This window comes from Chiroxiphia lanceolata, chromosome 3, assembly GCF_009829145.1.
Source record: "Chiroxiphia lanceolata isolate bChiLan1 chromosome 3, bChiLan1.pri, whole genome shotgun sequence".
Classification (NCBI taxonomy): domain Eukaryota; kingdom Metazoa; phylum Chordata; class Aves; order Passeriformes; family Pipridae; genus Chiroxiphia; species Chiroxiphia lanceolata.
Window position 1 is genome coordinate 73,909,219 of NC_045639.1, and position 23,964 is coordinate 73,933,182.

At 36.0% G+C, this 23,964-nt stretch overlaps 1 protein-coding gene across 6 annotated transcripts in view; it reads right to left on the bottom strand.

Moving 5' to 3' along the window:
• GRIK2 (glutamate ionotropic receptor kainate type subunit 2) overlaps positions 1-23,964 on the bottom strand; it is a 366,025-nt gene that overhangs the window by 71,819 nt on the left and 270,242 nt on the right. For 5 of the 6 annotated variants that reach the window (XM_032682341.1, XM_032682339.1, XM_032682340.1 and 2 more), the window contains 2 exons: positions 23,697-23,815; positions 19,647-19,864 (listed from right to left, as the gene is read on the bottom strand). In XM_032682341.1, coding sequence (XP_032538232.1) covers positions 19,647-19,864; positions 23,697-23,815 — 337 coding nt within the window. The remainder of the gene's footprint in view (positions 1-19,646; positions 19,865-23,696; positions 23,816-23,964) is intronic. The other variant, XM_032682343.1, reaches the window with a different exon arrangement.

Genomic DNA, 23,964 nt, shown 5'->3' on the forward strand with positions numbered 1-23,964 from the left:
TCTCTGAAGTTAGCATAGGAAAAAATGTGGTATAAATGTCTTGTAAACATGTTAGAGAACAAGATACTATTTTCACAGGAAAGTACGTTGGTGTATGATTTTTTTTTCTGAAAGTACATTAGAACTAAAATAATTTTCTGTATAGGTAGAATTTAGAGCTAATGCTTGTGACTAATTGTACTTTAACTTAAGAATTTATTTTCCAGATTGCCCCAAAAGAACAAACTGACGTGGAGCAGCCAATACCATAAAAATAACCACAAGACAGAGCTGAATGTTGTCAGCCCAAAGGGAGATGTATGATTCAGCAATTGCCACAAAGAAGCTAGGTGAAGGAAATTAGCACAACAGATATTCTAGTATTATTGTATGCCCTCTAAGTATAAATTAACATTTAAAAGAATCTATATGTTCCTTAAGATCTTTCTATTCCCAGGTTCTGTTAGTTCCTTGATTCAACTTAAAAAAGTGAATTTAATAATACCCCAAACTTATTAATGGCACGCATGTGATGGCACCTATAACAGTACTGTTGTGTTCATTCTGCATGTCCTCATCAATAATCTGTGAACATCTTGCAGAAAATTTTCATGTATTTTCTGTTGAACAACTTAGTAGAAAACATTCTGGCAATTGGATCTGTGAGTGTATTAGTTTAAGTAATAATTTAGAGGAAAGAACTTTTGTTAACTGTACATAGAAGTCTAGAGGTGCAAATTAATGATCTGATCCAATACCCATCTATTTACCTGGGGATTTTCAGCATAATACATTGGTATTTACTTGCATAGGAATACAAAGTTCAGAAATTAAAAAGAAAAATAAGGGGTCTACCCTTAAAAAAGTGTATAAATTTTCATATGATACAATTGTTTTGACAATACATGGGATTATGAAAAAAAACTCTTAGATTTAGAATTACGATAAAAAGTTATCCTACACTAACTACAGAATCAGATTCTGCTGAGAAACGTTTTTCTTCATGGCACCTGGTTGCATCCATGTATGAAGTTTCCTGCCACAGAGCTTTGAAGCAGCTCTGTTCCTGATGTTTTATTGAGTCACTGTGTACTCTCCAGGGGAAAGAAGTTTAACTTAATTTTTTTGAATTTATTGTTTTGGTAATCAATTAAAATACTCATTGCCTTTAGAAAACTGTCAGGAGACCTACAGCGAAAAAATAATACAGTTTGTATAGTTTAATTAGCTAAATTACAACATTTAATAAACAAGACACCTTCTCGCAGGACAATCAAATATTGTCACTAACTTTGGTCTGTAGGGATTTGTTTATCTTTTTTTTTATGATGGCTTGCAAAATGCAAATTTTAATGTGACTTATGCAAACACGGTTAGAGAACATGCTCCATAGTACATATACACATTTTTGCACTCTAAAAACTATGTTCAGTTCTTATAAAAGAGATACAGTAAGCGTACTAAAAATCTATGCACTATTAAACCAATCTTGATCAAAGGAACAGATTTTAGACCAGCTGAATAGCTGTCAGAATACACAATTACAGGTAAATGTGGCTCTGAGTCTCAGTGCACACAGCAGGTTGGCTGAAAATGTGTGTCATTTACTTCTGAGCAAGTACAGAAGCATTGTAATACAGCAGTAGAAGAAAGGTTTATCCACATTCTCTCATATTAGACTAAGAAAGCTGAAGATTTCAGCTTTGAGTGCTTAAAGTTTTTCATAACTTCGATAAGCTGACATTTGACTTTTTCAGCGTAATAAAATAAGGCTATTTTTGCTATTAGTAACGTGGGTTTACTATCTAAAATAAGAACCTAGTAAAGTCCAGGTTGCAAACAACTTTGCATGTTAGATACATTCTATATTTTATTTCTATCACTCTTTTTCTTGCTTTGATAAGTTGCTGATAAAAATACAAAAAAAGGTAAGAGATAGATTATTTAACAGTTTTTTTATGACACTTTTGGCTATGTTTATTTTTGTAAAAAATACTTGGTCTTGATTAGTGGATGACAGGAATGCCTCAGCCTCATTTTAAAGCCAAAAGAAAAATAATTTTCTCGTGTTGTCAAATATATCTGTAAGCACTGAAGGTAGAAGAAACTTGCTGGTAAAACAGCATTACACAGTACTCTAAGATGAAAGACCAATCTCAATAGAATCCAGGTGATGTTCATTTAAGCTCTTAGTGTCAAAGTTCTCAGATGAGCCCCTTGTAAACTTCAGAGGCACAGGAAGTTGAAGCATTGCTGAGTACTCAGCAAATCAAATTGAATTCTGGCACCAAATACCTAAACTGTCAGTGAAACCTTTGATTCAGTGTGCACTCTAATACATTTATTTGTTTATTAGTGTGAACAGAGCCCAAGGACGAGGGACAATTCATTTTCAATCCATGCTGGATTTCAGTGAGAAAGCTGCTTTTAGATAATTAATGATGACTCCTCCTTCACAGTGCCAATAAATAAAATTTACTCTAAGTATTAATCAAGCAGACTAGGGGTATAACTTCCATTAAGTAGTATTTTAATTTAAAGATGAGTGAGGGGAGAAAATTGCTTCAATGTTTTATAAGAAACGTGTATCCGTTCCTCTAACTACAGATGTTCTTAGAGAAAAATAAATGATTAAAAAGTTGAGCTCTTTTTTAAAGAAAAAATCCCTGCATATTCCATCTCAACCACACAAAATCTCTAATTTACCTTCTTGAAAACAAAATATCTCACAAGTTTGTAAAGTGAATGAACAGAATCATCCATCAGTGAATATTTGTCTCCAACTACTCTATTCTCACTAGCACCTGCTCCTTTTTACAGCTTGCTCAGAAAAGCATTCAACTGCTATCAGCAACTTTAAGCTCTTAGGCTGACAAATACCATCTATGATTCACTGACTCTCTGGTTTTACCATTCCCTGTAGGACAATCTCTCTAAAGAGCATGAACTTGTCTGAGGTATCGAAACTCAGTTTTTCTGCAGCAGTTCCTGTGTGGATCAACACTGAAAAGTTATTTATATTGTTCAGAAATATAAACAAATATGAATATCCAAACCAGTCCCAAAACAAGGAAATATTTGAACAAAAGTTTTTAAATATTTATGCTCTAGAGAAATGAAAACATGCTTTTTGTTTCCTGTGAACATGCTCCAAAAGCAGCATTTACACATCTACAAAGATCACCCAGGGAGCCAGTTCTTCTCCCAGAATCATTGCACTGGAGCTGCTTTCTTCAGAGCGAAAAGAAATTGCAGCGTGCCAGTTTAAAAACTAACAAAATCCTGATTACTCTGTACAGTTTCCCAGATGTCTAACTTTTTAACTGTTTTTAAAGTGACTCTTTCAGAGCTGGATTCATGAAAGCCATCATACTCCAATTTTCTGAAAGCTTGATAGAACAAATATTCTGAGTACAGATGAAGTGAAATGAAGCACTTTCTTTCCCATAGGAAAGCCTTCCATTCATATTCTTTGATGCCAACTAACCTTCACATCTGCTCTTTCCCTATTGATTGCTACAACTTGGCACTTTTGTAGAGTGTCTGATGAGGCAATTCTGTTCAATGACACCACTTCCTCTTCAACAAAAGAAGTGCAGTAAAATAACAGTATGTTTCCTGCACCTTCAGTGGAAATGCTGTTTGCAAATTGCACATACCAACATGTAGTCATCATTTGTATATGTGTGTATGCGGAGAAGAAGAGCGTTTGTTTGTTTTATACTAACTATTGTCTATGTAAAATTATGCAAAGTAGAGCTAGGTTTGAATTTTTTAAGCAAATGAATCATTCCGGGTCCCACTTAAAAATCCATCTCAAAATACATCATGTTCACTATGGAAATAAGGTTGAAATTAGTCATCACTTAAAATAGGTTCCAAATATATATTTACAAATCAATAATGTGTATTAGAAAAAAAGCAGAACAAAGTGTGTGTTTGTTTTTCTGTTCTTGAATACAAACACATCGGATTCTATTGTCAAGTGAAATTAAATTTTTGGCACATATTACACTAAGGAAATATTTCATTTAAAATTAAAATGGTAAGCAATATCAATTGCCTAACAGTCATCATTATAATGCTGTGGAAACCCCCAGTATGACAAAAGAAGTACTGTATGTTTAAATTTAAGATCAAATGTAGCATTTTGGTTTCAAATAGACCAAAACTACTAAGTGATTTGTGTTTGATTTGCATTTTATTTTCGCTTTCCTCTAGCCTGTGGACTCTATTTATTTTGTGTGTCTTTAAGCCTAGATTCACAAAGGTGTTGAAATCCCTAATACCTACTGAAATCAATGGGAATATATTTATTAAAAAAACATAGAAAGAAGAAATAAGGATCTAATTCCACATTAAAATTAATGATTCAGAATCTGTTAGAGGGTATAGTTTGTCCTGGATGTCAGTAAATTTTGGTTTTTATGTAACAAAGGTTGTTAATTTTGCTGCATTTCCCACATGCAAGCTGAACTGTACCCTTCAATTTCAAGTTTTCATGAAAATTCTGGCATAGGATATGTCAAGATAACGACATATTTCCAGAAAAATATACAAATGACGCAAACACATTACTGGTGCACACATCAAAAGCCTGCACCTGTCTCTCTAATTTAACAACAACAAAAAAATACTTGGACTCATAAATGTAACAAAAATGACAGGTTATACAGCAGATGACATAGGAACATCTGCCCTGCTGGTGGAGGATAAATGTACTGAGCCTCTAATAAAATCATGCATATGGAGTCACATAAGCAAAGTAAAATGTTGGAGAGTGTTTATTGTTTGCTATTTTTACTTTTTTTTTCCTTTTTTGAAATAAAGGCTTTTGCATCAGTGGCTTGCTTTTAGGAACCCTCATTGTGACCAGCTCAATCTTTCTAAATAAAACATTTCCAAACACAGACCAGAATTTTGGCCGTGTTACCACTCAGACTGTAAGCCAAAATATGAACTTTGAAAGAGATTTTTCTCTACAGTCAATGTGTTAACTCTTGTAACTGTGGAGAACACTGTCCTTCTAGGACAGTTGCTTAAAGTAGTATGGAGGAACTACTTCCTGGTGCCTTTCAGTTTCTTTCTGGTGGCAGTAAGAGGCATCTAGATGACTACTGGAGAGGAGAGTGGGTGTCTACATTTTGGAGGGAGAAGAAACATGCCCTACATGTTTCAAAAACTGCATCTTTCCTAGTAAAATAAATTATCTGTGTATGTGTATGTGTCTGTTTTCTGGCTTTGAGATCAAAAGACATATTAAATCCTCTCAATCAAGAGTTGATATCTTTTTTTTACCAATACACCAATTCATTTATCTACTTCTAGTACAGTCCTACTCTAGGCATTTTGGGAAACTTCAGGAATACAGCCTGTTCCTGGTTTTACTTATTATTGTTTTAGGGATGCCACGTTTTGTTTTATAATTCTTGTATCCAAAATGAATAATAAATTACCTTTGCTACACATTTTACCTATGAAGTGAAACTAGCTATTCATGGCTAGGCTTTGCAAATGAAGATTTGGGAAGGCTCTACCCACATTTGTTACAGGCACGCTGGTGGCTTATGAGGCCAATACGAGACAGACATATCCAATCGCAAAAGGCACAGCAGAAGGACTCCTTAGGTGGTATATTCTGCAAGACACGATTCTTTCTGCGTTGCCTTTTCTCCTCGAGAGTGATCCTGCGTGTGTTCTCAAAGGCATCAGCAGCGTTATAGATGGTGTGTCTCCAGGCCTCCCGATTTGAGGCCAGAGTAGACCAGTTATGTTGATCAATATGGCCAAGTCTGAGATGTTGTTTCAGGGAGTCCTTTTATCTTTTCTTTGGGGCTCCTCTCTTGTGGCAGTCAGTGGCAAGTTCACCATAAAGCAAGATCTTAGGGAGGCGGTGGTCCTTCATCCTGGAGGCGTGCCTTGCCCAGCGCAGCTGTGTTCTCAGCAACATGAAACTAGCTATAGTAGTGGTTGATAATGTTATTTAAAAAGTGGTTTTGTAGTGCAACACAGTGTAAAAAAATAAAATATTAAAAATTTGAATTACAAATACATAATAATAGGAAGTCTTTAAAGACTTGATTCCATCGTTAATGTCAAGAAATGTAAAAGAAAAAAATCTCAAATCACGAGTTATTACACTCGTCAACATTCATCAGTGATGGTGGTTTTGTTGTTACAATTATTCCACTAAAACTTAGAGATTTAATTTACCAAAGTAATTCTACATTTCTCAAAGGAAAATTGAAGCCCTAAAGATTAAGACCAAGAATCTTAATTTTTTTTTTTTTACTGTTAATAAATTTATTTGGAGGATTTAGAAATCTTGCAAATAAATCCAGAAATTTGATATTAACTGAATAAGAATGTAAAAAATAATGGCCTCAATGCTTCTGTGAAATGAGCCTCATGGTTCCCTTCAACCTTCTTTCACCGTTATGATCTGATTTGAAAAGACAGCTACAGAAACAGCCAAATCTTCTTCATTATGAACAGGCTAGACTGGAAGAGGAAGCTACAACTAAAGATTCAGTGTCTCCTCTGCTAACTTCTGATTTTAGGGGTAGTCAAACTCCAGACTAGAATACCATTTTTGGACTGCACATGTATAAGCATCTCTGCTCTTCAATGAACAAAAAACTGCATCAGAAATACTAGGTGTAACCATAAAATACAATAAGAAACCAAACTGTTGTTATTATTCAATTCAAGTAAGTTCCTTAGCAATTCAGCCTGATAAAAATACACTTGAATGATAACTACCTGGATAGGCTTAGATTAGAAGTCCTAGAATCAAAGAAACTATTCTCAAAGCTTCTTTGTCAGATACAGTAAAAGGATGCAAAAAGAGCTAGAAAGCCTTCCCCTAAATCCCAGAAAATTTTTGGTGTTAGCATTCCTTCTTCACAGAAAGTTCCTTTAGGGATGCATCTTCCTTTTTCAGAAGGTGAAAATATGTGAAAGAGTACATGAAATTTCTGTAAGAAATATCATATAGAAGTTTCTAAAGAGTTTTGGAAGAGTCCTTGTAAGTCAATGAAGGTATCTCTTGTATCCAAAAGAAAAAAGGAAAAAAAAAAAAGAAAGACACAGAAACAGAAAGACAGTGAGAACAACAAAAGAGGAACAGAACTGTTTCTATCCTGCCCTGTGCCTCCAGCACAAGAAAGTAAGAGTTCTTCAAAGAAAGACCAAGAAAGTCAAGTCTTCAAAGGCCTCCAGGATATTTGCCATTTTTTATAGCTTGTTGAGGGGGAGCTCATTTCAGTTCTCAAATGCAGATACACTACTCCAATATAAATATTTTAAGGTAGTGGTGTAGCAAAAGCTCTCATGTTCCCTTCAAATCACAATAATTCACATGATAATTTATCTGGATTTTACTTACAAATTATATTTCAAAGTCTATTATAAGAACTTAAGTTCAGCATAAAAGAACATATTTATTATCACAACCATTATTACGAGTGACTGTCTCAGCTTTTAAGATGTGAAAAAAAAATAAACACCCATAATTTTCTATACAATAAATTGATGAGTAAATTGAAATTACATATATCATATCTGAACACATAAGACAATCCTATGAAATATATTGCCTGTATTTGGTTCAGCATGTTCATGGGCAGATAACTCTCTGGTCAGTAGGCTACTGTGATCATAAAGAACTGACTGCTCACAGCTTGGAGGAGCATACTCTTTGCTGGATAAAAAACTGGCTGGATGGCCAAGCCCAAAGAATGGTGATAAATGGAGTTATATCCAGTTTGCAGCTAGTCACAACTGGTGTTCCCCAGGGCTCAGTATTGAGCCCAGTCCTGTTTAATATCTTTATCAATTGTCTAGATGAGGGGATCCAGTGCACCCTCAGTCAGTTTGCAGATGACACCAAGGTCGGGAGGGAGTGTTGCTCTGCTGGAGGGTGGGAAAGCTCTGTAGAGGGATCTGGACAGGCCGATTGTATGAGGTTCAACAAGGTCAATTCCTGGGTCCTGCTCTTGGGTCACAACAGCCCCATGCAACACTACAGACTGGCAGAAGAACAGCCACTCTTCTGGAAAGCTACCCACCAGAAAAGGACCAGGGGGTGTTGGTCAAGAGCTGGCTGACTATGAGCCAGCAGTGTGCTCAGGTGGCCAAGAAGGCCAATGGCATCAAGGCCTGTATCAGAAATAGTGTGAAGAGCAGGGCCAGGGGGCAGTGATTATCCCCCTGCACTCAGCACTGGTGAGGCCACACCTTGAATCCCGTGTTCAGTTTTGGGTCTCTCACTACAAGAAAGTCACTGAGGTTTTGGAGCTTGTAGATGTGGTGCTTAAGGACATGGTCTAGTGATGGACTTGGCAAAGTTAGAGTAATGGTTGGACTCGATCTTATAGCTCTTTTCCAACCTAAATGATTTTATGATTATATGATTCTAAAGCCTGCTTTAGTATATTTTTTGTGAAACAGTAGTCTATATTGTGCAGATTAAGGATCTTGAGTACATTAAATATGAGTTCAAATAATACATGGATACCAAAACATGCTTAAAAGGCACCAATAGCCAAATAAGTTTATGTAATTATTACTATAGATGTATTGCAGAAAGGATGGTTTAACCAATCTCAACAAGCATTCTCTTTGGAGAAATTAACAAATTTCGAGAAGAAATTTATTAGTATGATAAGATTTCAGAATGGTGCCTGGGGCAATTCTGGTACTGAAAATATTTCTCTACACAAGCAACGCTAATGTAGTTGGACAATGCCTTAGTACTATGACATATCGACCAACAAGGCAGAACCAAGAGTTCACCTCTGTTAATGAATGGAGGCTTTCAGGTTGCTTCAGTGGGCAGGAACTCAATACTGAAGGTTGCTCATATGGCAGGATCTCACAAAAAAAATGGTTGAATCAAGAGACAGCTCACTCTGGAGAATTGTTTCTGAATCACATTCCCAGGATGAGTCATAGATCAAATTTTGCAAACTTTAGATGGCTACTTGGTGATAAATTTATTTGCTTTGAAGAGCAAGACAATTTTTTTTCAGGCTCTGATAGTTAAAAATGTTCAAATGTCCTCTGAATTTCCTAAACAAACCCCACCTCTGAATTATGTCTTTCATACAGAATTCTGTTTGCAGTTGAAGGTTTCTCTGTGATCTAGTTCAGTTCCTTTTCTCACCTTGCTCAAGATCTAAAGACAGACATAAAGAGAAAAAAAGCTGAAAAGAGAAGAGAAAAGGCAAGTATTCTCGCCCTGCCTCCTGGGGGAAAGCAGCAGGAGGAGAGAAAGGTGATAAGGCTAGATAGCAATTAGGTTATGCATTTCTGAGGAAAAAGCCTTACAATCAGAACCCAGAGTTCAGTAATTTTCTTACAACTGATCCTGTCAGCAGCATCACTGCAGGCCCTGAAGAAGCCAGAAACTGAAGGATACCAGGTGAGAGAAAGGCAACAAAATGGGTTACCAGTTAAGACAAAACCTATACTAGTACAAAAAGAAAACAGACCTTCTGGAAGTGTCAGCAATTTCAATATGTTATTTTCTCATTGTCACACTTTCAAATGTCTAGGCAACATAACTCACTTTCCAAAGGGTGTGTATTTCCAGGCCTTCACACTTAGCAGGTAATATAGTGTAGTCCTGCCTTGTAATGAGACACTCCACTCACATCAGTTCTAACACTTTAGCAGCCAGAGTAGCTTTCTTCACAACTGAAAAGTGAAAATGCAACAGCAGAAAAAGATTCATTTTCAGCTGGATCAGAAAGCTGAGTTGATTCTTGCCACACACGATGACAGGTAAAGCCAACAGAGCTTGATTCTGAAGGTGGGAGAAGAAGTTGGACTACTCACAGTTAGTCTGGCTTAAGCTGATCGCAAAACAACACAAGGAAGCTATTGAGAGAAGCAATTTGCAGCAATTAGTAGTGATTAAACTCCATCTGACTTCAAACAAAAGCAAATGGTGTCATGGGGTGCATTGGAAGAGCATTCCCAGTAGATCAAGGGAGGTAATCCTGCTCCTTTACTCAGCCCTGGTGAAGCCGCATCCAGTTCTAGGCTTCTCAGTACAAGAGAGACATGGAGCTACCAGAGCAGGTCCAGAGGAGGGCTATGAAGAGGATTAAGGGGTTGGAGAATCTCTCTTACAAGGAAAGGCTGAGGGAGATGGGCCTGTTCAGACTCAAGAAGAGATGAATGAGAGGGTACTTCATCACTGTGCATACATATCTTAAGGGAGGATGACAAGAGGATGGAGCCAGGCTCTCCTCAGCAGTGCCAAGCAATAGGACAAGTGTCAGTGGGCAGAAACTGATGCACAGGAAGTTCCACCTGGATATGATGAAGAACTTTACTGTGTGGATGACAGCATTGGAACAGATTACCCGGAGAGGCTGGGGAGTCTCCTTCATTGGAGATATTCAAGAACTATCTAGACACAAATCTGTGCAACATGCTCTAAGATGACCCTGTTTGAGCAGGGATGTTGGACCAGATGAACCACTGTAGTCCCTTCCAACCTTACCCATTTTTTGATTCTGTGATTCTTGTCTTCGGTAACTTCACTATATATTCTCAAAAAAAAAAAAAAAGATACTCAAAAGGTTTCTGTTAACTACAAAATGATTTTTCAAACATCTAGATTAAAACATACCTCTGGATCAGCTATATTTGATAAAAATTCTTGGTTTTTTCATAGAATCATAGAATCATAGAATCAGCTGGGTTGGAAGGGACCTTCGAGATCATCAAGTCCAACCCTTGATCCACTACCACAGCAGTTGCTAGACCATGGCACTGAGCGCCACATCCAGTTTCTTCTTAAAAACCTCCAGGGACAGAGAATCCACTACTTCCCTGGGCAGCCCATTCCAATGTCTGATTACCCTCTCTGTAAAAAAATTCTTTCTAATATCTAACCTAAACCTCCCCTGGCACAACTTGAGACCAGGCCCTCTTGTCTTGCTGATAGTTGCCTGGGAAAAGAGACCAACCCCCACCTGGCTACAATCTCCTTTCAGGTAATTGTTACCAGCTTTTGCTGGTAAATAATCCACACAATTTAGAACTTAAATTGTGGTTTGGGAAATATTTGCATATCAGGTTTGACTTTCTAAAGACAAATGTAAAGTCAATGAGTTATTTTTTTTACCCTATCCGGGCTCTTATGTCTTGTATCCTGTATTTCTATCCAAGTGGAAATTAGATCTTACTATATTTTATCATACCTTACACACTGAGAAAGATTGATTTTACTCAGGCAAACTCCACCATGTACCTGCTGTATGGAACATTAATGCATGTGCACTGATTAATACATTTCGTTGTCGGGTGCAATTTTGAAAAATAATACAAATTTCAGCTTCTTATTGGTATGTTTATTTTAGCTCTATGTTATATTCATATTCGTAAATACTTATGGAACAAGAAAGTCAGATGTGACCATGGGTTAGCCCACCTGAGAATTCTGTGGAGAGACCAGCATAAAACTTTTTTCCCCTTCGAATATTTGGGGCAAGGCAGAAACAAATACTGAACTGGGGAAAATATTAATTGATTAAAAAACAAACCAGAATTTTCCCAATGCCAACATTTCATTGATTTTTAATATTTCTCTTTGGCTTCCATTAAAAAAATAACTAGTGGAGATCCAATTCATATGTTAACAGCTTATTTCAATATTTTACTTCTTTTGAATGTCTAATCTTGTTTTCACAAGACATTTTTTTTTTTGAGAGGACACCAAAAAGCATTTGTACATGTTTTATCCATTTCTAAGAGCTGTAGGCTGAGATGTAAATGATAAATCACTCCTGTGATTTTGGAGTATAATTGAGTGTTATTCAGAAGCTTATTAAGAGTGCTTACTGATGCCTATGGATTTTTTTGATTTTTAGCTTTTTGCAGATTTTAGAAGTAGCTGTATAATAGCTCACCCTTTAGCACAGTAGTTTACACATTTACCCAACCCTATTTCCCCAATCCATATCAATCTCTCTAAATTCTATTAGCGTGTTTAGACTTCCCTCAAGGTGTTTGAGAACATTTGCACCCTGGCTTGAACAACAAGATACCACACAGGCAAAGCAACCTTCAAACCCAGAACTTTGGAAGAGCTCCAAGGACTGGACGTGATGCGAGGAAGAGGAAGATGTTGAAGAGGGGGTCCCAGAGCCCCCTGCCTCAATTTCCAGAGGGGTGTGCTGAGGGGAGGATCTCGGGAGTGGATAGAATTGGGATTGATTGGGATAATACCTTAAATTGTGGAACCTCGTGGACAAGGCAGACGTGTCATGTGTATTCCTGTGGGCCTCCAGCCTGAGATTAAAGGACCTACTCTCTTTATCTTATCTCCTACACTTATTTGGCCAGGAGTCTCTTTTTCTGCGGTCTCTTAAGGCAACATTACTATCTAGATATATGGCATAATGCGTATATGGCATATCTTTGTAGAAATGTAAAGCTGACTAGTCATTGTGTTCATCTTCTTCAGTCCCCTGAGAAGAGGGAAGGGTCAAGACAACCTAAGACCATTGTCCTCATACCTAGAGAGTTATTTGGAATGAAGCCCGTTATGTGAATTTGTTCTGCTTTCTGCCTTCAGATTCAAAAGAAAGGCAATTCCCCTTAAGGAATTTAATAGTACCAAATTTATTGTAATTTCTTCTATTTAGAATTCAAATGCACTGCTCTTCTGCTTATAGTCTGTGTTAAAACATCATATAATCTTTGCCTAACTTCCTAGAACTTTTACAGAAATTAATAGAAATCAGTGAGGCGGAGATGTTTTGAGATCTCTGGACAAAGCCTATATCATTCTTGCAGGCTCTGCTATAGCAGATTAGGTTCTTATAAGTGCATGGAGCGACCACAGACCTTGCTTTACAGATTTGCAACTATGGCTGCGTATTTTGTACATTAAAAGAAGCAGTGGTTAACTGAGTAGTGTTCCTACAAAGCGAGAATAATCATAGCAAATGGGCAATGATGCATTTCAACTGTATATTTTTCTAGCAGTTATGTCCAAACCAGCAGTTTAATTACCTAGGTAGCCTCATCTCCTCAGATGATAATATTGATGGGGAGATAGACAACAGGTTAGCAAAGGCATATAGTGCTTTTGGAAAACTCCATAAAAGAGTATGGCGTAATAAACACTTGAAGAAAAGTACCAAGATCAGTGTTTACAAAGCCATAGTGTTGTCTACTCTCTTATATGGTTCCGAATCATGAGTCAGCTACCGCCACCACCTGCGACTCTTAGAACGCTTCCATCAATGCTGCCTCTGTACAATCCACTGGTCAGATTATGTGTCTAATACATCTGTTCTAGAACAAGCAGCAGTCACAGGCACTGAGGCCATGTTGCTGAGAACACAGCTGCATTGGGCAGGGCACGTCTCAAGGATGAAAGATCACTGCCTCCCTAAGATCTTACTTTATGGTGAACTTGCCACTGGCTGCCGCAAGAGAGGAGCCCCAAAGAAAAGATACAAGGACTCCTTGAAACAACATCTCAGCCTCAGCCATATTGATCAATATAACTGGTCTACTCTGGCCTCCAATCGGGAGGCCTGGAGACACACCATCTATAACGCTCTGTTTCCTTTGAGAATCACTCTCGAGGAGAAAAGACAACACAGAAAGAATCGTGTCTTGCAGAATATACCACCTAAGGAGTCCTTCTGCTGTGCCTTTTGCAACCGGACTTGTCTATCTCGTATTGGCCTCATAAGCCACCAGCGTGCTTGTAACAAATGTGGGTAGAGACTTCCTAAATCTTCGTTCGTGAAGCCGAGCCATGATGATGATGATGATGATGATGATGATGATGATGACGATGATGATGATGATGTCCAAACCATTATGATCAAAAATAAGTAAAAAAAGTTTGCATGGCATTTATATTTTATTCCCTTTTTAGTTAAAAGTACCACATGTGTTTTCAAGCCTGTATTTGTTACACTGAAAAGCAACTTACCCATAAAGTGAAATAATATTAAATCAAACCGAATATATATCTGTAGTATCTACTACCAGTTATTTTAAAGCATTATCCAGATTAGTACATGGAGGTTTGGATTCAAAAGATTGTTTTCCATTAGTCACCGTCAAGTCACTGGATATTTGAAAGTCTCACAAGTGGTGCTTCTCTCATCTTTGACTTGCAACAATTCCACCAAATAATTAATACACACCTCTAAACTTCATGATATTTCATTTGAAGCATTCAGCTAAAGGTTCTTTGTGTATATATGTCCATGTGCTTATACATGTATATTTACTTCTTTAACAGAGAAATACTATTTATCTATTACAGTGTTTGAAAAATCCACTGAAGTTATACTGGCTTTATACATGCCAATGCCAACCTCACTCATGATAAATGAAAGACATTCATGCCTTTATTCTTTCTGCTATTCTTTCATTTATGTCAGGGGATCTGTCCCTTGTACTCCAGTTGCAAGCAGTGAGAAAATTCCCCTACAACTCCTTCCTTCATCTTTAAGACGCTATTTCTGAGACTTTGCAATGTATAGGTAGAGTCTAATGTTATTTTCTTTAACAATAGGCAAAGAATGTGGAAGAGGAATATAGACTAAATGCTGAACAGCTGCTCCCCAAAATTTCCTCAGAGAGGTGGCAGCAAAATATCTAGGGTAAAATGTGAGGGCGTGGGGGGGAAAGAACAATGATTTAAAAGGGTCAGCAACATAGATTTTTATAGAGAGAAAGCAGTGCAGGAAGAAATTAAATAAATTGTAGAAAAGTACAGCTGAAGAACAAAAATGGGTCCTGAAAAAGAAAAGGAAAGAAACCAACAAATGTAAATGATAAATAGAATAGTCAGTCTGCGAAGCCCAGCCATGATGAAGGTGTGGGAGTCAGCTTTCCTGAACTGGTGCCCTGTCTGCCTTTCACCAGACTTAGTTCTCTATCTGCCTTTCACCAAGTGATTTTGAAAAAGATGCATTCCCTTTTACTGCTTCAGCTTCCTTATCAGCAAAACAAGGATATAAAATACACGTCTCACAGAGAGCTGAGAAGACCTCTAATTTGTGATACAGAAGCAAAGACAATAATCTACTGCTATTAGAGAATGAAAAATTACTTTGTTTGTTACTATTTAGTATGCAAATGTAACCATAACTGAGAAAAGTTCCATTCTGCCTGATACAGTACAAAAACATAGAAAGAAAATAATTCTAACATTGAAAGTTACAGATAATAAAAATTATGGGGAAAACAAAGGTACACGACAACTTCACCAAAAAAAAAAATCTTAACGTTGTAGACCACATACAAGCACATGCACTGAAGACGGTTTGTTGCCTGTGATGACGCAGAAGTGTAGTACAAATAGAAGCAAATATAGAGCACTGAAATCAGAGGCAATGAAAAATCTGAGTTTTTTTCATCTGAGAACAGCTAGTGTGAGATCATTACCTTTCGTGAAAATAATAAATGCTTTTTATTTTATTCCAAACAGGAAGCAAGAGAGGCTACTGAAATTTGAGGGTGGTCAATAGTGACAAAAGCAGCCAAGAGAAAGGAAGAGAATTTCATAACTAAGAAAAAATCCATAATTTGAGAAACAAAAAAGCATGTATCAGGAGTTGAAACTACTAGCCTAACAGCAGATATGGCTTAGAATTTACTTTTACATATCTTTCTTTCTAATTCTTGGACAATACTAAGGTTTTCTTTGTTGTTTCCAATGAAGTAGCCCACCAGACCCACCAGACATGTAACAGACCTGTAAAACTATTTCCTTTCCACACTCAGACCAGATAAGTAGATCTTAAGAGGAGAAAGCACTGAAATATTCCTTTGCTTTCTGCTTCTAAAAAGAGTTGTAATGTATGTTTCCTAGGTCATGAGGAGGCAAGAGATGAAGGACCTAATAAACCCCTGAAGATAGCATTCTCCTTTTTCATTAGAGCTATTTCACAGGGATGTTTGACTCACAAGGGTAACAATATTTTCAACAGATATCCTATGTGCTCTCCAAGCTTTTACCTTCAGGAGGTTTTAATCTAGCATTTTAGTGAGCAGCTACCCATTTAGGTTTTCCTTCACAATAGGTTCTTCTTTGTTTTAGTACCACACAACTTTGGCCATGTTCCAAAGTTTTTTTAAGGAAATAATTCAATGGACTGCTATATAGCTAATTTATGCAGAAATTACTGTCAACCTCATGGGCAGCTACCAAGGCTCACTGTGATTGGAACGAATAACTATTACCAAGATATGATAATTTCATTTAACATTAGGAAACCATCTGGTGCCTTTATTTCTTGTTGTAACATAGTGCCACTGTTTTACTCAATCCACTCTCATTAAAACAAGACAAAGTAGCCAAGGAAACACATACACACAGATGATAAATTTAGCCTCTCAGTCATCTTCCTGCAACCCTCACTCCTGGAACTAATTCTCTTAGATTTCTGAAGTAGGAGGGGACAACTAAAATCTAATTTGAGCTCCTGTATGATGAAGGCTATCTATTTCATGGAGTAGCCTCTAAATCAAAAGAGTAACACTCCTGGGCTATGCTGTATCTGTCTTCCTCATAATGGCTGCATGTGATGGATGAATCCAACCCACTCCTAGATAAATTGTATCAGTGGTCAATTACTCCCACTCTTAAAAATATGCACTTTATTTTGGTCTGAATTTGCCTAACTTCAGCTATGAAACATTGGATCTCCTTATGTCTTTTTCTGCTAGATTAGAGAGTCATCTACTGTCAAAAGTCTCATTCCCATTAAGGAACTTACAAACCATGATCAAGTCATTTCTTAACATTCTCTTCAGCAGATTAAACAGACCAATCTTTAGCCTCTAACTGCAATGCTTATTTCCAGACCTACAGTCATTCTTTCACCTTTAATGAACATTTTCCAATTTTAAACATATTTTCAAAGTGTGATCACCAGTACCGGACACAATTGTTCAGTAGTACTTTCCTTAATGCCGTATAAAAAGGCAGTGTTACTTCCCACTTGATATTCAGTTGTTTATGTATCAGAGAATACAATATATACTATTTAAACCCATTTTATCGGATTCTTTTTTTGAAGTACTTTTTGTATTATTTAGTATATTCTATGAGTTATTCAATTCTAGTAGTACCTTTTAAGGCAATTCCACTTAAAGTCTTATTTTAAAATATTTTCTTGCATTTTCTTTTTTTTCATGTAAGGAAATTACATTCCTGAAGCAATTTTCTTATACAAAATAGAAGTATATTTTAAAAACACAGAAATAGAGATGTACTATGTTGACCAGAATTATAGTATTCCACTTTCTGATAACTCAACATCATTAGGTAAATATATTAAATATTACCATAAAGTTTACTGTGAAGTTTACTGTAATAGATTCTATACAGATGTTTTGGTTTATCTTTCATGGAATACATATTTAATTAGCTTATATTCCTTACACAGGTAGCTTTAGTGAATAGCATTTACATCAAAAAACTCTAATGTCCACCTGGAAGTTGCTTCAGACACTAAATGAATCAATTCAGTTACTGTTCTATTTGAGCATGATTTTCACTTATTGACTAATCTGCAATAGCAGTTGTAACTACTTCTAATGCCTAAGTTTGTCTTAATTTCAACAGGTAAATAATATCAATTTATTTATATACTACTATATATGACAGTAAACAACAGAAAAATATTTCAAATCATTTGGTTGCTTGCTGGAACAGAAGTTCTTAACTATTGGTTCATTTTCATGTCACAAAACACTTACTAACCATGATCTGTTCACACACAAAGTCCAGAAAATATGTTTTTTCAATAGAATAAACCTTAATTTGACCTAAAGTTTATCAGTTAAATAAAGAAATCCTGTGTTTTGTTCTAATTTCTCTTTTTCATTCATAGTGAAGAAGAAGAATTCATTACTGTAATAAAAGCAATACTAAATTATGTGATCTGACACCATAACTATGTTGTGTGTAAGTCTAGGTTATTTCAACTGCAAACAAACATCTTCAATGCAGGATGTGCAAATGCTATTTCAGCAGTAGTAAGTCCTCTCTAGTTCTTGGATACAATATATATACAATATAATATACACAAAGTATATCTAGATAAATGGAAACAGAATAATAAAAAGAGCAGAAAGGAATAATTGTGCAGAAAATGGACTACTATAGTAATATACAGAGGATAAAAGCATCCAGAGAAAGAGAAATAGTCTCTGTGCACTTAGAAAACCCACAGATTATGGGCATACAAACCAAAGTAAAAGGAGTGAATAACATAGAAAATTAAGGATGTTCTCATTAAATAAGGAAAACTAAAAATTAGGAAGAGCGTAGAAAGAAAATCACTGCTAATCGAAACTTGCTTTCTTATATTTTAGAGCCCACAATTTGAATCAGAAATGGAATAAAATCGAAGTTTTCTGCCAGACTAAAATTAAGTGAAAGCCCTGTAGTGTTTTCTTGTAATTCAATAAATACCTTGTGTCATCTCTTTATGTCTTGAGACATAAATCATTTTGACTCTTTAAAAAACCTCAGTCTTTAAACTTTCAATGATGTTACTTCTAACTACTTCACATACTTCCTGATATGAAGAGACCTCTAACTGATTAGTTACTTCTGTCAGCTTCATCAGCTCCTTTTCCAACAAGTGTTCTGAGTAAAATACTCAGAACTTTTCCATTTTATGCTTTAAGTTAAGCAGCCTGAAGCATTCTGAGTTACTGGAGTTGAATTGATTTTTGTTTCCAAGCAGAAGCTGAAAAGCCTAAAATACTGTTGTTATTTTTAAATTAAAACTATGTGTACACTTTGATTGGCTCTGAGGTCATAAGATTAAATAGTGACTATTTAGCCTTGATATCTAAACAAACTTTATACTCTGTGAATTTGATGAGGAAAAACGAGCACACGGTCTGCAATTTCTGCACCAGTTTACAAGTTACCTTGGTCCTCAGTTTGCCTAATTTCAAATGCCAGTCAACAGAGGGTCAGAACTTTAGGTGATAGCATAATAACTCTTAAAACCAGAGTTAGAGAACAAACCATCTTCTCTCACTTCATGCATAATTCTCACTAATTTAAGTCCACTTACATGTTTGATGAAGCTAGAAGAAAAGAAAGATTTCTCTCTAATTCAATAGCATATTTCACTATACTTCAAATTGAATTGTCTTAGTAACAGGTTAAAAGGAACAGAAAAACTGGAATAATCTGAGCTTTCTATATGAAACCCAAATTTCATTCAAAAGTTTCTCAAAATTGCAGTGTCCAAAAGGTTTTTCTCAGTCCAGCCACTAATACCCTTAATGTTGCTTGAGAAAAGACTACAACTACATATAATGCTGCTGAACTAAAACTACAAGTTTTGATCCATCAAAACTTATCTTGTACACAGTTATAGGACATCTAAGCAAAGTGTTCAGCTTTATTCATGCACTTCACTGCTATAAATTCAATTCTTTAAAAAAAAATCATCAAAGAAACTGCCTTTTATTTTCTATAAGAGATTTTGCATTTGATTCCTTTGCTGTCTTGCTAATCCTCAAAAAGAATAGTTTTTCAGTTGCTTTTGACAGCAGTAGGAATCAAACCTCTTGCCCCTCAGCAAGATGCAAAAACTTTACCCCACAGTCAGGATATAACATCTTCTCGAACAGAATATAAAGCTTACCTTGAAGAAAGTCATGGTTGCTCCATCTTCAACTGCCCCATACTCAATCTTTGTCTGCTTGGCCAGATCATCAGCAGAATCAATAGGGGATTCCATACGTTCCACTGTCAGAAAGGCGGCTAGGTTAGCAGTGTACGAGGAAATGATGATAAGTGTGAAAAACCACCAAATGCCTCCCACTATCCTGGTGGAGAGGGCTTTAGGCATGAGCTCAGAACCTAACGAAAACCAGGGGAGAAAGGTGAAACTGATGCACAGAAAACAATTAATAAGTATTCAGCACTTTTTGCCACAGTGGGGAGATGGAATCACTGTGCAAAAAAAGTCTTTCAGCTACAGGTTTACATGTACTGCTTGTGGAAAGACACACGTGTGACTGAAATAAAAAATAACTGGTTAAACTTATAAACACATCTTTTTGGAGCTATGTGGGAATCAAAAGATAGTAATGGGAGATTCAGTGATCAGTACTGTTTTAAAATTCATAAACATATATATATATATATATATAATTGTAAAAAAAAGCCATTTCTTGAACTTGTTTTCCAGAAAAAATCCTGGATGGATTGAACCTCTAGTACTAATATTGAAGCACTCATACAGTTCTTTATCTTGACAGCACTAAAAAAAAATTATTTAAGTATTTTGTATAAAACTCACTTGACTTGCAGAAACAAAAATAAGCTATTAAATAAGGGACCAGATATGAAATAAAATATTTTATATCTGAAATAAAAAATCTGAAATGTATTATAGATATGCTTTTGACTTTTGTCTTCTGCATTGCTGTAAAGGATTGTTTAAATTAAAAAAAATAGACATCTCCCATCTCTATGGTTAGCCCCATAATTTCATATAAATATGGGTGGCTATGCCACCCACTTCAATTCGATAGACTAGCAATAAAAACATTAGACTGCTATGCATAAACTAAATAAAGATAGATTATAATGCATTGCTGGAGTTGCCTGCTCATGGCACTAAAGAATGGAGGGGGAGACAAACACTGTATATTAATTTGCATAATTTTAATGCTAATTTAGAGTCTAATGAGACAAATTGAAGTACATAAACTACTCTTGTGCCAAATTACTAAAAATAGGAAAAAATGAAATTCAATCTAATATACAATCACAAATATTTATTATAAATGAGAATGGATGGATTTTTTCCAAAATGTTATAACTAAATGGAATGAAATTTCTAAGGATGTCAAATAAACAATTTCCAGCTTCATTCTATAAGTTTCATGTAAGATCTTTTTGTGTCTGAAAACTTGTTCCAGTTTTACCATATCTGCTATATCCCTTTTGGTTAATTGGTTACTACTCTTGCTCTTTAATCTCCTGGGTAAAATGGAATGAAGGCAAGATGGACTATTTTATTCCTGTTAAATTTTAGTGTTTATATTGAATTAGTTAAGGAACTGGTCCAGCAAGGTAACACATCTTCAAATAGTTTAAAGATTATGTCAAACTTCCAAAGTCAATGCAAAAAAAAGAACAGAAGGATTGGGGGAGGTAGGGAAGGAAGGAGGGAGGGAGAGAGGAAGAAAACCAAAGAAAAGGAAAAAAAGAAGTGGTATCATAACTGGACTACTGTATTCAAAAACAGCCCATCTTACCCTGCAGTTCATCTTACCCTTGCTGTTTCAAACAAAAAAAGGCTGACAGACTTGGACATGACAGCCAACTCCAGCGCCAGATTCTGCCTAGAATTCTGCAAGGAAAAAAGTAGAAAAGTACCTTTCTGATGTAGTTGCTCCTAGGCCCTGTTAGTCAGACACTTAGACACCATAACACTAAGAGATTTCCCAGTAAGATCACCATCATGAACTCTTTTCAATTGCTCTTGTTTCATTTAAAAACCAACACCAGTAAAATCAGATAGGACTGGGAAGAAAAGAAGAGTGGAAACATTCGCCGCAGTTGCCCCAGTTACCACAAGTTCGTACCTTACCAAGGACTGAAACCGAGTGCCTCCTGGGCCCGTGAAACAGAGCCTGGTCAGGGGCTGACTGTCATGTACCCAAGGTAACGTCATGTCCAGCACTATATCCCACAGTTTCCTGGGAGTGAGGGGTGCCAGCAAGACATGTATGAGTTCCCTCTATCATGTACCCTCCATCACTAAGCAAATGTTTCGTAAAGAAGCAGCACTTAATAAGTTAATGTGAATATTGCCCAAGCACTTTTATACTGTTTCTAATGGAAAGTTATGGTTGTTAGGTGAGAACTTTCATGCTTGTCTAAAAGCATACTTTTAGATGAATTCAAGGTTTTGGGAATTTTTTTTTCAAGCAGTCATCAAAATCAAGACTGATAATTCACCCTTAGAACGGTGCCTTCAAAGTTTATTAAAGGATGAACTGAGTAAGAGCAAAATAATATAAGGCAAGGACGGAGACTAGTTTTCCTTCATGGAAAACTATTATCCTCCAAAGACATCTTTTAAAATGAAGGTTGCAGATTTTGTTCTTATTTTGATTGTCAACAAATGTTCAGATGCTAGGGACTAAAATACCTTTTTCTTGCTAAATGATGATGCAAAAACCTAATTGATTTCCCTTCTCTGGAAAGAAGAAGCATACAGCCGCATAAGGAATAAAACTCAGCATTGATAGTGATTCTGGCAATCCTCAGAACTGTGAATGGAATTCAAAATATCTACTTTCATTCAGTATTCGTTTTTTTTGATAGCTTCTTTGAAAGCTTCTTTGAAAGCTATATTATTATCTTACAAACACATATTTGGGAATGATGCTGCAACTATATAATTTCTTGAAAGGTATATTGACAACTTAGTTGATACTAAATACTCAGCCAACTACAGCTGTATTTTTATTTCTGATCTGGAATCTTGATTTCTTTTACCCATTAATTCATGCTTTTCTGAGCATAGTACACTTTTTGCTGAGGTCTTAGAGACTTTTCAAGCCTAGTAACATACTTGTAAGAATATTTACTGCACTTACAGGAAAGCTCCATGAATTCATTTGATGAGTTAAAAACAGTATTTATTTATAGTCAGTGTACTTATAATGGGAAGTTCTAAAAATGATTGCACAGGTATATCCATTAAAACAATTATACCAATACCAATCTTTTTATATGAATTTTTCAAGATATGCAATGGTTATTTTTTGCCAGAAAGTCATTCCTTTTAGTGGTTCTTCAACAGGGCTAACAATCCTTATACTGTACGGCCCAGTGAAATGTCAGAGCAAAAAGCTGAATCTGTGCTTTTCAAATGTGCCTGAAATTATGTGACTGTGTCCAAATCCTTATGGAAAAGGGTAATAAAATCATGATATATTTTTATGGATCTATGTATTTGGTATACTTTCAAAATAAAAGGAATATGGTAAGGAAAATTACAGAGTTTGAAGAATACGTCTTGACTTAAGGATTTTACTAGGACGGTGCCAGTTAAAACTGATTGTTGGTTTTACTCTGAGCAATATGACTATTTAGCTACCAATTTTATTGTCAGTAATGACATCAGTTTCTCAGTGCATGCATTGTATAATATAGACTGTTTATTTAAATCTTTAACAATGGTTATTCTGATTTTAAAAACATAAATTGTAGTGAAAAGAATTAAATCTCTTATATTTACCATTTTATTTTACAGGTACTAGCTACCAGATAAAATGTGTCTGTTATTGAAAGGTCTCTAGACCAAAATTAAACAAATGAGAGATTTTTACATTATACTCTTACCTGACAAAGATGTACTCTTTTTTACATTGTTTAAATGAAAGTTTGTTAGGTATTGGACAGATTAGCTCATTTCTTATGCAGTAAGTCTTTGCTGTTTAGGAAATAAACTAAGAGTTATGATGTACTTTTAAGTTTTAAAATTTATATCTGTCTTCAGACTAATTCCTAAGATGGTGTTTGGAAATGCCTGGATACACCAGTATAAAAAAGCTGATTTGTGGCTACATGCACAGAGGCACCCATGCAAATGACTTGCGCCAGAGAGCTGTTACCCCCAGCAAAAAGTGGGACATGGCGCCCAAGAGAAAGAGCAGACTGAGTCGTATACCTTGCTGCATGAGAGCTCCAACTCCAAACCAGAAACTATTTAGCAAGGTAAAATTGTTTTCCACCACGTCTGAATCAGGGTTGCAAGGATGTGGATTATACCACTCATAGGGACTAAACCTGTGGTAATTGACAGAAAAAAAAGAACAGATTTAAAATGCAGCCAGCACAAAGTCTATCCGGCAAATCGGCTGCAAGAGAAAAACAAGAAAGGTTATAAAGAAAATAGTGATTGAAAGTTTTTACAGTATGACTGCATTATGCTCAAC